Source organism: Schistocerca piceifrons, chromosome 4 (assembly GCF_021461385.2).
Source record: "Schistocerca piceifrons isolate TAMUIC-IGC-003096 chromosome 4, iqSchPice1.1, whole genome shotgun sequence".
NCBI classification, from domain to species: Eukaryota; Metazoa; Arthropoda; class Insecta; order Orthoptera; family Acrididae; genus Schistocerca; species Schistocerca piceifrons.
This window is the reverse complement of record NC_060141.1, coordinates 720,571,467-720,585,647: the sequence shown is the minus strand read 5'-3', so window position 1 is coordinate 720,585,647 and position 14,181 is coordinate 720,571,467. Positions and strand designations below refer to the sequence as shown.

The 14,181-nt window shown below is 47.1% G+C and overlaps 1 protein-coding gene across 2 annotated transcripts in view; it reads left to right on the top strand.

Moving 5' to 3' along the window:
• LOC124794675 (alpha-1,3-mannosyl-glycoprotein 4-beta-N-acetylglucosaminyltransferase A) overlaps positions 1-14,181 on the top strand; it is an 834,427-nt gene that overhangs the window by 523,164 nt on the left and 297,082 nt on the right. Inside the window, exon 3 of one of the 2 annotated variants that reach the window (XM_047258208.1) lies at positions 596-664. The exons of the other annotated variant lie outside the window; for it this stretch is intronic. Within the exon in view, the coding sequence (XP_047114164.1) occupies positions 599-664 (66 nt within the window). The 5' untranslated portion in view covers positions 596-598. The remainder of the gene's footprint in view (positions 1-595; positions 665-14,181) is intronic. 2 annotated transcript variants of the gene reach the window in all.

Here is a 14,181-nt window from a genome sequence, read left to right as displayed (position 1 = left end):
GCGAAACGACTGATTCTTCATAACACAAAAACGTGAATATCTTTAGTGTAAAGTGCTAAAACTGACACAACTACGTGGAAGAACATGAAGAAAGACGTAAACAACGAAAAACAGTAAGTAACAATAAGAATTAATACCGTTTGTAGTAAGTAAGCATGCGAACTGGGCAACTTTCGCGCTCGTCGGTGACTGCTACCATTTTATGATCGTAGCTACTGAGGTGCGTCCCATCTCCGGTTACTCGAAAAATTTTACTCGAGTCCAAGCCATCTATCGTGCTCTGGCCTTATCAAATCATGACATACCGCACGTCGTGAAACTAGAATTTTAAACTGAAAAGCTGTCAGTTCTATTTAAATAGTAAAAATTGCAGCAGTTACTATTTTTTTTCCGTGCATATGACTGCGGGTTCCAGCAATCTCTTCCCATTATGAAGTGCATCGTTGGTACTGTATGTGATGTCTGCGTATGTGGTGGTTTGGCGTGCATTTGTCTTACATGGCTTTACTGCGACCGGAAAGTCGGAAAATATAATTCTAGTGTTCTTTTACACAATAATTCTAGAGAACAGTAACTGTTGTATGTTTACTTACAGGTGATGTGCCTCCTTCGTTGTGCAGAAATTCACACACGTGATAAACATCACTGTTTACGTGAAATCAAGGTAGGGTACAAAGATATTACGACAATGTTGCTTCCCAGAGAGTTCGGATGCAGTCAGTGGTTTTCCGTTTCTCGCGAATTACAGTATTTACATGAAGCTGTCATAACTATAACTCCACTGACTGCATAAATTAAGTTACACTTAATTTTCTGTTTAATACAATTTTGTTGCATATATTGAGTACAATTTGTGAAGAAAGAGACTTATTCATATATTTCTCTACAATGGAGGCACAGCAACAGTAAGCAAGTACAAAAAATTAAAATTCTCTAACGTTGGCGTGTATAAAAATTGCAAGAATTATATTTTCCAACTTTACGATTGCAGTAAAATTATAAAAAGTTTGCAGGGCACTCGGATTGGTTGCACTTGATAATGAGAGAAATTACTGAAACTCGTCGTGTTATGCACGAGAGAAAACCGTAATTGGTTCAGTGTTTTACTAGTCAAATCAATCACTGACAGATTCAAAAACAAATTTTTAGGCAACAATCGGCAGTGTGCATACACAGGGTGTATGAAAAAGAATCATCCGATTTGCCACGTCTATATTTCTGAAACTAATATACATATATAATGAATTTTGTATTTTGATGAAGGGAAACTTTTTTCTCATACCATTCCAACTGTGTTCAATATGCCCCCTTAAATGCACGGCATATGTCAATGCGGTGTTCAAATTGTTCCCTCACTGCAGCGAGCATGTCTTGAGTTACAGCTTCCACAGCTGCGATGTCTCAGTTCATTTATTGTTGTTGCTAACGAAGGCACATAAACAGTGTCTTTTATAAACCCCCACAAGAAATAATCACATGCAGACAGGTCCGGTGACCTTGGAGGCCAGTAATGTCGTTGCTTGTCACCTTCACGAAGAGCTTGCGGTAGCTGAATTTTATATGGCTTCATGTGCAACCGTCGACGCAACACAAGCCAGAAGGACATCGGGGGCATGATGAGCTGTCGAGCGGCACGGTGAACGGATTCCTGCGGACTCCTTGTAAAACTGTCGGATGCGTTCGACGTCTGTGTCATACATTTGCGGACGACCCGGCGATTTGTCTTTACACAAACGACCTGCTTCTCGGAATTGTTTTTGCCGTCGTCTAATGCTCTGTGCTGTAGTAGGATCCAGACCATACCTAGTACGAATGTCAAGCTGGACAGTTATTACCTATCTACACCACGCAAAACGCTTTTTGTTGACCCGACACTATTTTTACTAGAACAGAAGTGGGCGCAGAGTGCTGCTACCTAGCGGGAACCATATAAAACCCGAGTTTGCTCTTTCCAACAACACGTTGTTCGCGCCCATGTCTCAATTAGTATAATGGTTATGATTTTTTTAATCGACCTTTTTTTATATACACTCTGTATTTCAGGAAATGAATAACAACTGTGCTGTATTGAATTGGTAAATTTATTCCTACCTGTTTCAGTTGTAAACAAGCGTTCAGGGGAAAACAGTAAGACTTCTACATGTTGTGTAACATGTCACAGGTGGATGCCGCACAAGAGTTTAACCTAAAACAAATATGAAACGCTCACAGCAGGTTAGTGTGGCTCGCTCAACAAGGACGGATGTACACTGGCAGACGACCGACCGACCAACCTCTTTCGTGAGCCGTTGACCTGCTGTGAGCATTCCATATTAGTTTTAACTTGACCTCTTAGTATGGCAGCCACCTGTGGCATGTTGTACAACATGTAAAAGTCGTATTGTTTTCTCCTGGACGAATGTTTAGAACCGAAACCGTTAAGAATAAATGTAGTGAATGCAATACAGCAAACTTGCTTTGAATTTTTTGAAATATCGACAGTTACAGACTCTCTAACATGGAATAAGGTGACAGCATTGCCAACTTTATCGTTAATATAAATAAATATAGCGTTATTCAAAGCTAAACTTTAAACTATAACCTAATCAAATGGCTGGAAAACGTGCGTCTTTGGCCTTTTATGGTTATATTTTACATACACTAACATCCCCCCTGCGGGTCCGGGGATTAGAATACGCCCGAGGTATTCCTGCCTGTCGTAAGAGGCGACTAAAAGGAGTCCCACCCCCTCAAGGGGGTCGTTACCGCCTGCGTCCGGAGACGGACGGTTCCACGACCTCTATTTGCGGTCATTTTGCTTTTTCACTTCTCGTTTCTTCCTTCCTTTGGTTGGTTCCTTTCTTTGCTCTTCTCCACCTCACTGTCTTCCTCACTCTTTCCCTTGCCTTCTTCTCATTGCCTTCTTCTCATTGCCTTCTTCTCATTGCCTTCTTCTCATTGCCTTCTTCTCATTGCCTCCTTCTCATTGCCTCCTTCTCATTGCCTCCTTCTCATTGCCTCCTTCTCATTGCCTCCTTCTCATTGCCTCCTTCTCATTGCCTCCTTCTCATTGCCTCCTTCTCATTGCCTCCTTCTCATTGCCTCCTTCTCATTGCCTCCTTCTCATTGCCTCCTTCTCATTGCCTCCTTCTCATTGCCTCCTTCTCATTGCCTCCTTCTCATTGCCTCCTTCTCATTGCCTCCTTCTCATTGCCTCCTTCTCATTGCCTCCTTCTCATTGCCTCCTTCTCATTGCCTCCTTCTCATTGCCTCCTTCTCATTGCCTCCTTCTCATTGCCTCCTTCTCATTGCCTCCTTCTCATTGCCTCCTTCTCATTGCCTCCTTCTCATTGCCTCCTTCTCATTGCCTCCTTCTCATTGCCTCCTTCTCATTGCCTTCTCTGGTCTCCGCCTCGGCGTTTGAGACAGTCTGTCCTCTCTCTCTCTTCTTTTTCCTCTTCTTCCTTCCTCCCTGTGCGTGCCTGAAGGCCAACCCACGCGTTCGCACGCATAGCCGGTGACGGGGTAACGCGTAATTCCCCGCCCTGGGTAGACATGTAAGGCACGCACGTACCCCCTGGTAAAGGCCAGGCCCGGGGAGGGGTGATTGCCTGAGCTCATACCTTCTGACCATGCCGATAGGTCCCTCCGTCCGTTTCTCGGGAGGTGTGACCTGAGGTGTAAACATTCACCTAAGGCGGGAGTGCCCTCTGAGAGGGTCCCCACAAGGAAGGAGCGCGCCATCGGAGACGCTGGCAATCATGGGGGATTCCTCCGCAATGGATTTCACTCCATCTGTCTCGACTTCTGCCCAAAAACGGAAACGTGACCAGCCATCAGTGACAAAAGTACTACCGCCTGCCCCACAGTTCCTCGTCGCTTCTCGATCTGAGGACGGAAAGGATTTTTCCTCTGTCAACCCTTTCGTTATCCAGAAGGGCGTAGATGCCATAGCCGGATCTGTCAAATCTTGTACCAGGTTGAGTAATGGTACCTTATTACTAGAAACTGAGAGCGCCTTTCAGGCACAAAAACTGCTTCAGGCCACACCTGTACACGTTCCCTGTGCGGGTGGAGGCTCACCGAACTTTGAATTCGTCTCGTGGTGTGGTCTATACTAGCTCCCTCGACGGATTGACTGACGAGGAGATTCAATCTTTCCTCGCTGAGCAGGGCGTGACGGCTGTCCATAGGGTCATGAAAAAGGTCAACAATGACCTTGTACCGACCCGGACACTTTTCTTGACCTTCGATAGTGTTAAGCTGCCATCGCGCATCAAGGCGGGCTACGAGGTTATTTCTGTTCGCCCCTATGTCCCGACACCTACGCGCTGCTACCAGTGTCAGCGTTTCAATCACACTCGACAGTCTTGTTCCAATGCGGCTAAATGTGTCACTTGTGGCAGGGATGCCCATGAGGGTGACTGTCCACCTCCGTCTCCTCGTTGTGTGAACTGTCAGGGTGACCATGCCGCATCCTCCCGCGACTGTCCTGTTTATAAGGGAGACGCTGTATCCAAGAAATTCGGGTCAAAGAGAAAGTGTCCACCTCGGCTGTTCGCAAGCTATTGGCTAGTAGGAAGCCCACGCTGCTCCCAGTGGGGAAATACAGTACTGTCCTCGCCTCTCCTCGCACTACCAGGGAGGTGGCAACCCAGACATGCGATCTGACCTTCAGCACCACGGTCGTCCGTTCGGCCAGTGCTAAGATCGCGCGGTCGACGTCTCCTCTTCCTCCCATCACCCCACAGACACCAGCCCCTTCATCAGCTCCTGCTAAGACGAAGACCCAGAAGTCAGATGCACGGGCCTTCAAGAAGGAACCGTCCCGTGCAGACATCCTACGTACCTCGACCTCGCAGCCTTCGACCGGTACTTCCACCAAACGTCCTTCCAAAAAGGCTCATATGAAGCACAGTTCTCCTTCTCCGCCACGGCGCATTTCTTCTCCTGCTCCACCCGGCGGTTGCCGCCCCAGGCCGTTATCCGTTCCGCCTGGCCGCACCGCTGGTAGCCGAACATCTGGCCGTTCACCGGCGGAGGAAGCTCCCCCTCCCAGCCATCTTCCCAAGATGGCCGATGAACCTATAGACCCAATGGGCGATGACTGTCCGCCTACTGATAGCGGCGGCAGTGCTCGCTCGAAGCCAGGCCCTCAGCGGCCTTCGAGGTGACCCCTTCTTTCATCTTCCTTTTCTTCTTACGATGGCACTTATTCACTGGAATATTCGCAGCATTCGCTCCAACCGTGAGGACTTGAAGTTCCTGCTCCGCTTGCACCGTCCGCTCGTCGTAGCCCTCCAGGAAACGAAGCTACGCCCATGCGATCAAATTGCCTTGGCACACTACACCTCTGTGCGTTTTGACCTACCCCCTGTGGTAGGTATCCCGGCTCATGGAGGGGTTATGTTGCTGGTCCGGGATGATATTTACTACGATCCCATCACGTTGCACACCGGCCTGCAGGCAGTTGCCATCCGCATTACTCTCCCCACTTTTACATTTTCCATTTGTACCGTTTACACTCCATCGTCATCTGCCGTTACCAGGGCAGACATGATGCAACTTATTGCTCAGCTACCTGCATCATTTTTGTTAACTGGAGACTTGAATGCCCACCATCCCCTTTGGGGCTCTCCAGCATCCTGCCTGAGGGGCTCCCTGTTAGCAGACCTTTTCAACCAGCTCAATCATGTCTGCCTCAATACTGGCGCCCCTACGTTCTTTTCGGACACCTCACACCTATTCCCATTTAGACCTCTCTATATGTACTCCCCAACTTGCACGCCGGTTTGAGTGGTATGCACTCTGTGATACATATTCGAGCGACCACTTCCCGTGTGTTACCCATCTCCTGCAGCATACCCCCTCTCCATGCTCATCTAGTTGGACCATCTCCAAAGCAGACTGGGGGCTTTCAGGATCAAACCTTCACAAGCTGCGATCGTCAGGTCGCACACCTCACGGATGTCATTCTCGCTGCTGCTGAATATTCCATCCCTCACCCTACTTCTTCTCCACGTCGCGTACCGGTCCCCTGGTGGACCGCAGCATGTAGGGACGCTTTACGTGCTCGTCGACGTGCTTTACGCACCTTTAAACGCCACCCTACAGTGGCGAATTGTATCAATTATAAACAATTACGTGCACAGTGTCGTCGTATTATTAAAGAAAGCAAGAAAGCCAGCTGGGCTGCTTCCACAAGCACCTTCAACAGTTTTACTCCTTCTGTTGTCTGGGGTAGCCTGCGCCGGCTATCTGGCACTAAGGTCCACTCACCAGTTTCTGGCTTGATGGTCGCGAATGAAGTCCTTGTGGCCCCTGAGGATGTCTCCAATGCCTTCGGCCGATTTTTCGCAGAGGTTTCGAGCTCCTCTCATTACCACCCTGCCTTCCTCCCCCACAAACAGGCAGAGGAGGCTAGGCCACCTAACTTCCGCTCCTCGAATCGTGAAAGTTATAATGCCCCATTCACCATGCGGGAACTCGAATACGCACTTGGCCGATCGCGGTCCTCCGCTCCAGGGCCTGATTCTATTCATATTCAGATGCTGAAGAACCTTTCTCCTGCAGGTAAAGGTTTTCTTCTTCGTACTTACAATCGCATCTGGATTGAGGCACATGTTCCCGCATGCTGGCGCGAGTCTATTGTTGTCCCGATTCCTAAGCTGGGGAAGGACAAGCACTTGCCTTCCAGTTATGGACCCATCTCGCTTACCAGCTGTGTCTGTAAAGTGATGGAGCGAATGGTTAACTCTCGATTGGTTTGGCTGCTCGAGTCTCGACGCCTACTTACCAATGTACAATGTGGATTTCGTAGGCGCCGCTCTGCTGTTGACCATCTGGTTACCTTGTCGACCTTCATTATGAATAACTTCTTGCGGAAGCGCCCGACCGCGGCTGTGTTCTTTGATTTGGAGACGGCTTACGACACCTGTTGGAGGGCGGGCATTCTCCGCACCATGCGATCAATCCAATAATGGATTGCCTCCCAGCTGATGTATCAGGCTCCCTTTTCGTGGACGATTTTACCATCTATTGCAGCGCGCAGCGTACATGTTTCCTGGGGCGCTGTCTTCAGCGTTCTCTTGACCGTCTTTACTCCTGGAGTGTCGCCAATGGCTTCCGTTTTTCTGCCGAGGAGACGGTCTGTATTAACTTCTGGCGCTACAAAGAGTTTCTCCCACCGTCCTTACGACTCGTCCCGTTGCTCTCCCAATCGTGGAGACAACAAAATTTTTAGGTCTTACATTTGACAGGAAACTTAGCTGGTCTCCACATGTGTCATATTTGGCTGCCCGTTGTACCCGTTCTTTAAATGTCCTCCGTGTTCTCAGTGGTATGTCGTGGGGAGCGGATCGAACCGTCCTACTTCGTCTATATCGGTCGATCGTCCGCTCCAAGCTGGATTATGGGAGCTTCGTATACTCCTCTGCACGGCCATCCATCTTATGCCGCCTCAACTCCATACAACATCGGGGTTTACGACTTGCGATCGGAGCGTTTTATACTAGTCCCTAGAGTGTCTTCATGCTGACGCTGGCGGATTGCCACTCACCTACCGGCGCGATATACTGCTTTGTCGGTATGCCTGTAGGCTACTGTCAATGCCCGACCACCCGTCTTATCGTTCCTTTTTTGACGACTCTCTCGACCGTCAATACGGGTTGTATGTCTCTGCCCTGCTACCACCTGGAGATCGCTTTCGTCGCCTCCTTCAACACCTTAATTTTTCACTCCCTGCAACCTTTCGAGTGGGCGAGAGCCACACGCCACCTTGGCTCCAGGCTCAGGTCCGCGTTCACCTTGACCTCAGCTCGCTCCCAAAAGAGGTTACCCCCGGTTCGGTCTACCACTCCCGTTTTGTTGAACTTCGTTCGAAGTTCATCAACATGACCTTCATTTATACAGATGGCTCAAAGACCAATGACGGGGTCGGGTGTTCCTTTATTGTCGGGGCACAAAGTTTCAAATACCGGCTCCATGGCCATTGTTCGGTCTTCACAGCTGAGCTCTTTGCCCTCTACCAGGCTGTTCTTTACGTCTGCCGCCACCGACATTCTGCTTATGTCATCTACTCCGATTCCCTGAGCGCCATCCAGAGCCTCAGTGATCCGTATCCGGTTCACCCTTTCGTGCACCGGATCCAACGCTCTCTTCAGCAGCTGGTGGACGTCGGTTCTCCGGTTAGCTTTATGTGGGTCCCTGGCCATGTCGGTATCCCTGGGAACGAAGCTGCAGATGCCGCGGCCAAGGCTGCGGTCCTCCAGCCTCGGACAGCTTCTTGTTGTGCCCCTTCGTCGGATTGTAGCAGGGTAATTTGTCGGCGCATTTTATCGCTGTGGCATGCCGATTGGGCTGCACTTACAGACAACAAGCTTCGGGCCTTGAAACCTCTTCCCGCGGCTTGGACGTCCTCCTCCCGCCCTTCTCGGCGGGAGGAGGTCGTTTTGGCCCGGTTACGCATTGGACACTGCCGGTTCAGCCATCGCCATCTGCTGACGGCTGCACCGTCGCCGTTCTGCCCATGTGGGCAATTGCTGACGATCCGCCACATTTTAATGTCCTGTCCGGATTTTAACACACTGCGTCTTGATCTTAGCCTGCCATGTACTGTAGATGCCATTTTAGCGGATGACCCACGAGCAGCTGCTCGCGTTCTTCGTTTTATCAATTTGACAAACCTCTCTAAGGACATTTGATGATGCTGTTTTTTATCCTATGCCTGTCAGTCTGTCTTTTATCGTGTTTTCCCTTTTAGTTGTTTTAAACTTGTGCCTCGCGGTGCATTCTTAACGTAGTCAGGGCGCTAATGACCATTGAAGTTGTGCGCCCTAAAACCACAAAAAAGACACTAAAATAAATGCTGCTCTTCACCTGAACAGTAAACGCAGTTAGGAAAAGTTATTAACTTTATCAGTTGGTTCGTTTACTTTGTAGCCGTGTGGCGCGCTGTTAGGGTAGGGTTATAAAAGCTGGCTCTCTCCTTCCGCTCGCGGTTAAGATTAAAAGGGTCATGTTGTAAGCACTGGTGGATAGCCCAATATAAAATTACTTTGTAGTTAACGCCATCTTTGCATACTCAGCCTTCTGGCTTCACTCTGACTGCACACATACAATAGTAGTCATGGGGCGGAAGTGAAATTAAAGTGGGTGTGAGTTGCTTTACGTTTTCGGCAAGCTTTTGAGCACGTTAGTTGCTCTATTGTGCGGCTGTGGTTCGGGATCCTCTTCAAAGAGATTTCCTTGTGGATATCATTTGCTGCAGTAATAATGCATGTTACGGCTATATGGTTCACGGTTCTCTCTGGAGCTACCTTCGAGAAACAGCAAGGTACCGACGTAATCGCTAAGCATCCAAATTCTACTTGTAGTACTGTTGCCTATAGTATGGTCTAGAAAATAGTAAATAACTGTTAGCAGGGAACTTCATACACACAGCAAAAGGGATCCATCATGACCAGTATGCAGCTTCCGTAGAGAAACTCAGCACTTACCTGCAAACAATTTTCGCAATCGATCCAAGATAGCCGCGCGGGATTAGCTGAGCGGTCTGAGGCGCTGCAGTCATGGACTGTGCGGCTGGTCCCGGCGGAGGTTCGAGTTCTCCCTCGGGCATGGATGTGTGTGTGTTTGTCCTTAGGATAATTTAGGTTAAGTAGTGTGTAAGCTTAGGGACTGATGACCCTAGCAGCTAAGTCCCATAAGATCTCTCTCACATTTTTGACAAAGAGCAAGATCATTGAGACAGCTGATCTGTTAGTATTTCAAATGACAGCTGTTTTCCAGCATAACAATGAAATATATAGGTGAGCATGTACTGTTCAGGAATAACTGTGGATGAAAGTGTTCAATTTATTATTTATTTTTAAGGTCACGATGAGGTAAGCGGTAGTAAACATTCATACCAATAAAGCAGGAGAAAAACGTTTACATGGAAGTTCTAGCGGTTATAGGTACACCGGTGCAACTTAAAGGGTTAAAGCAGTCTACTATCGCTTTACTAACTTGAATATCATATAGTGAATAATGAATGTGGACAGAACTGTAACTTCGGCATTTTTTACAGGCAAAGATGCAATTGACAGTGGACTGGTAAATCTCTCTCGACCTCGCCGAGCAATAGGACGTTAGTATAATGGTTCAGATTTCCTCTCCCATAATGCAATATTATTCACAAGGTGTCGTAATCTCAACATGAATCCTGAACTCTACAGTCTCCGGCGAGTGAGGGAATTCAGTTTTTTTTTGTGTATAAATGAAATGTGTGTTCTAATGTAGCCCGTATAGAGGAGCAGGACAGTGCATTGCAGATCTACAGACATCCAGCATAGAAGTGGAGGCAGTCATACAGCCTGCAGTCATATTCCACCGGATTACAAGCTCGTACAGCTGTAAGAGCATCGCAAGATTTCCTCCGGGGTCAAGGCAAGCTAAATCATTAAGATCTCAATCATCTTGAGAAGCCGGCCGTGGTGGCCGAGCGGTTCTAGGCGCTTCAGTCCGGAACCGCGCGACTGCTACGGTCGCAGGTTCGAATCCTGCCTCGGGTATGGATGTGTGTGATGTCCTTAGGTTGGTTAGGTTTAAGTAGTTCTAAGTTCTAGGGGACTGATGACCTCAGATGTTAAGTCCCATAGTGCTCAGAGCCATTTGAACCATCTTGAGAATTGTGCATCAGTCTGTACTATGAAAGTCGTGATTCAAGCTACAAACCCAAAATCGTTTAATATGTGGAGACATTGACATGCTATCGTGGTTCGTATTTTGCAACGAGATTATATCGGAGGCTATTCTGAGCATGTCCAGTGCACTTCTCCTAGATACTACTAATATTCCTACCATCCTCTGACGCTCTCACTACCTCACTGTACCTTTCTGTAAACAGCTAATAACTCTGCTCCCGAACTTTATAACATAGATAACGAAATATTCTGCATGCTGCAGGAAACCGACAGGATAACAACTTACAAAAGTCGGCAAAGGGTCTTATAGGATTTTCTTTTGCTATATCCCTGTAAAGTGTTTTGGTAACAGTTCATCAACCGTGTATTCTCATACAGCCTTATGGGACAGGCAGTGATAGCATCAGTTACCCATGTTGACTGGTTTGCCAGTGCTTCATAATCACTTTCGAAGGATAGGAAATTCAACGTCTCCATAGACATCTTAGACATCCAAGGAATGTGTGAATGAGCAGAAATTCAGACAGGTACATTTACACATCTGTTAAAAACGTGTAAAGAAAATCAGACGTACTGAAATATTTACAGGTGTCGAATTATCTATTTAGTTTCATAAATCATTCAGATCTGTACGTCATCGTATTACACACTACAGGTTATAGGCATGGGGCAAAAGGAGCTCACAGAAACTGGTTAGGCTTTGGAAAGATAGCCTTCATTGTTCAGTTACAAATAGGTTTTGATTTATGTCTAAAAGCACCAACAGAAGATTAATTTCCTCTTCGCTAGGAAGAACACAGTGATGCAGCTTGTAATGGTATCTAATTACGAGTACCTTCGGTAGGCAGTCAAACAGCCCATTCTCAAATGTTGGTCGTCTTGTGAAGTAGAGATAGGATCATTCTGGGACTAGAAATGCCGCAGTTCATTGTAAATTCATGGGACGCAAGTTGAAGGTACTATATCCAAAAATGACACTGCATGTCCCCTAGTTGTGTGGACTATGCTGTCCTCTGTAGGTTCTTCAAAATATGAAAGTTTTTTCCAGAACACCTGTGACTAAATACTCGTCCTAATTCACCTACAAAACTTCAGGCAGGCTTTCTCAGTTGCTTCTCATAGCACCTTCCAGACGATTCTGCGACGATTTCGGACGAAGATTTCTGACTTCGCTAAACAATGAAGAATTGTAACCCCTCCCCCTGTCTCCTTCCCCCTCTGCTTCCCAGTAAACCATGCGAACATTATAAAGAGAAAGCAGCTAACACGGGTAGCATAGTAAATGTGGCCTGCATATGGCTTTTAGTTGTGAGAAATATCTCCTTAGGCTCAACGATAAAATATATGCTGTAGTCGGAGAAAGAGTATATGTGATCAGAGAGTCATACTAATCAGAGATCATTCTTTCTCGGAGATAAGAGTGTGTACTTGGTAAGGTTCGAAAATAAATATTTCTTAAAGGTAAGAACGCCTACGTAGTACTAGGAGCAGGCTGAAAGCAGAAGTGAATAGCAGCGAAATCTTAAATTCAAATTTGAATATATATATCCTGCACGCCAGTGGTGGCGGTTTATTTATTGCTGTAAGGAAATTGATTGTATCTAGTAAGGTCATTACTGATTCTGAATGCGAAATAAGGATGTTTGTAAGCAGCAAAGGTGGGCCAAACAAGGTAATCGAATGCTTTTATAGATCCGTCTCAGGAGGTGTAGTCGGAGAAAGCTTCAAAGAAAAGGAGATTCTCGCAGACACTATTTTCAACGTGTTGTTTCAGAGGGTAATAGATTTGACAGGCATAGAGCGGGAAAGTTACGTCATGTAAACTGTTTCTAGTGGCAGGAATGAGACTGGAATTGTCGTGAACAAGTTTCCTGAAAAGTTCCATCAGAAGTTGAACAAACTATCATAAACACTAATCGGTGACCGAAAGTCCGGTGCAGCATAAGTGACTGCAGGTGATAAGAGTAATGTCAGGGTTTGGAGGACAATATTTCTTTTTAAAAAGTGCGCCAGCAACCGTACCTGTACCGCAGATTATCTGAGCAGTCAGCATAAAGTATCTGTAGACGAAAAATTTGCAGTGGAGGGGAATAAAATGCAGTAGTAGTGTACAATACGCTGAAGACATGAATGCGCAGCTGAAAGTGGGGGGGGGGGGGGGGAGGGGGGGAGGGGGGGGCGGGGAGACGCGGAAGCTCCTTTGTGGTTCAATAGCCGTGTGGTTTCAATGTCTGTGAAGAGAACTTCACTACAGAGCGTTGTAGACAAACAAAATCTAAATAAAGCTACAGTGAGGCGTAAGGAGAGAAGTGGGAGAACCGTTCAACAAATTCGAAAGTGAAATTTTGCCATACGATCTGATGTTAAGTAGTAAGATATGTTAGTCGCACGTATTCAGTAAATAGGTCAAAATAACCTAGTCGTTAACTGATATTGCTCGCGCCGAAACTGAGCATAATATAGGTCGCAGGCGCAGCTCATTCCTGTTGTTTTCCGAGAGATGCCCATAATGGCAGGTCTATGTCGCAGCAGTTTCGGAATAATGGAACATGTTTTATACTCGCGTATTTCGACCTTGTTGGAGAACGAAAATGTATGGCAATCAACGTGGATTCCGGAAACGAAGATCTTGTGAAACTCGAGTACCTCTGTCCGTCTGAGATGCAGAGAAACCTAGAAATTCTTTCCCAGATTGAAGTTCTATTCGTGGACTTCACATTGTAATCACCTCCAAAATCATGAATAACCATCTTTTGGTACGCTGACCGCTGCGAGACGTGCAGGAAGAGTCAATCAGATTCTGGAAGACATGGACCGCGCTTTAATACCGCTGACGTAGGAATTTTATGCGCCTTCATTTTCATAAACAAACATGTGTGGCCAGAAAGAGATTTTCACTCTGCAGCGGAGTGTGCGCTGATATGAAACTTCCTGGCGGATTAAAACTGTGTGCCCGACCGAGACTCTAACTCGGGTCCCGAGTTCGAGTCTCGGTCGGGCACACAGTTTTAATCTGCCAGGAAGTTTCAAACATGTGTGGATTGCAAGCTGGATACAGCTGACTGTTACGACTGAAGAACACTGTAGTCGAAAAAGGTTACGGGGTCCTTCTCTCTTCTCTTCTCTCTTCTCTTCTCTCTTCTCTTCTCTCTCTCTCTCTCTCTCTTCTCTTCTCTCTTCTCTTCTCTCTTCTCTTCTCTCTTCTCTCTTCTCTTCTCTTCTTCTCTTCTCTCTTCTCTTCTCTCTCTCTCTTCTCTCTTCTCTTCTCTCTTCTCTTCTCTCTTCTCTTCTCTCTTCTCTTCTCTCTTCTCTCCTCCGCTTCTCCTCTCCTCCGCTTCTCCTCTCCTCCGCTTCTCCTCTCCTCCGCTTCTCCTCTCCTCCGCTTCTCCTCTCCTCCGCTTCTCCTCTCCTCCGCTTCTCCTCTCCTCCGCTTCTCCTCTCCTCCGCTTCTCCTCTCCTCCGCTTCTCCTCTCCTCCGCTTCTCCTCTCCTCCGCTTCTCCTCTCCTCCGCTTCTCC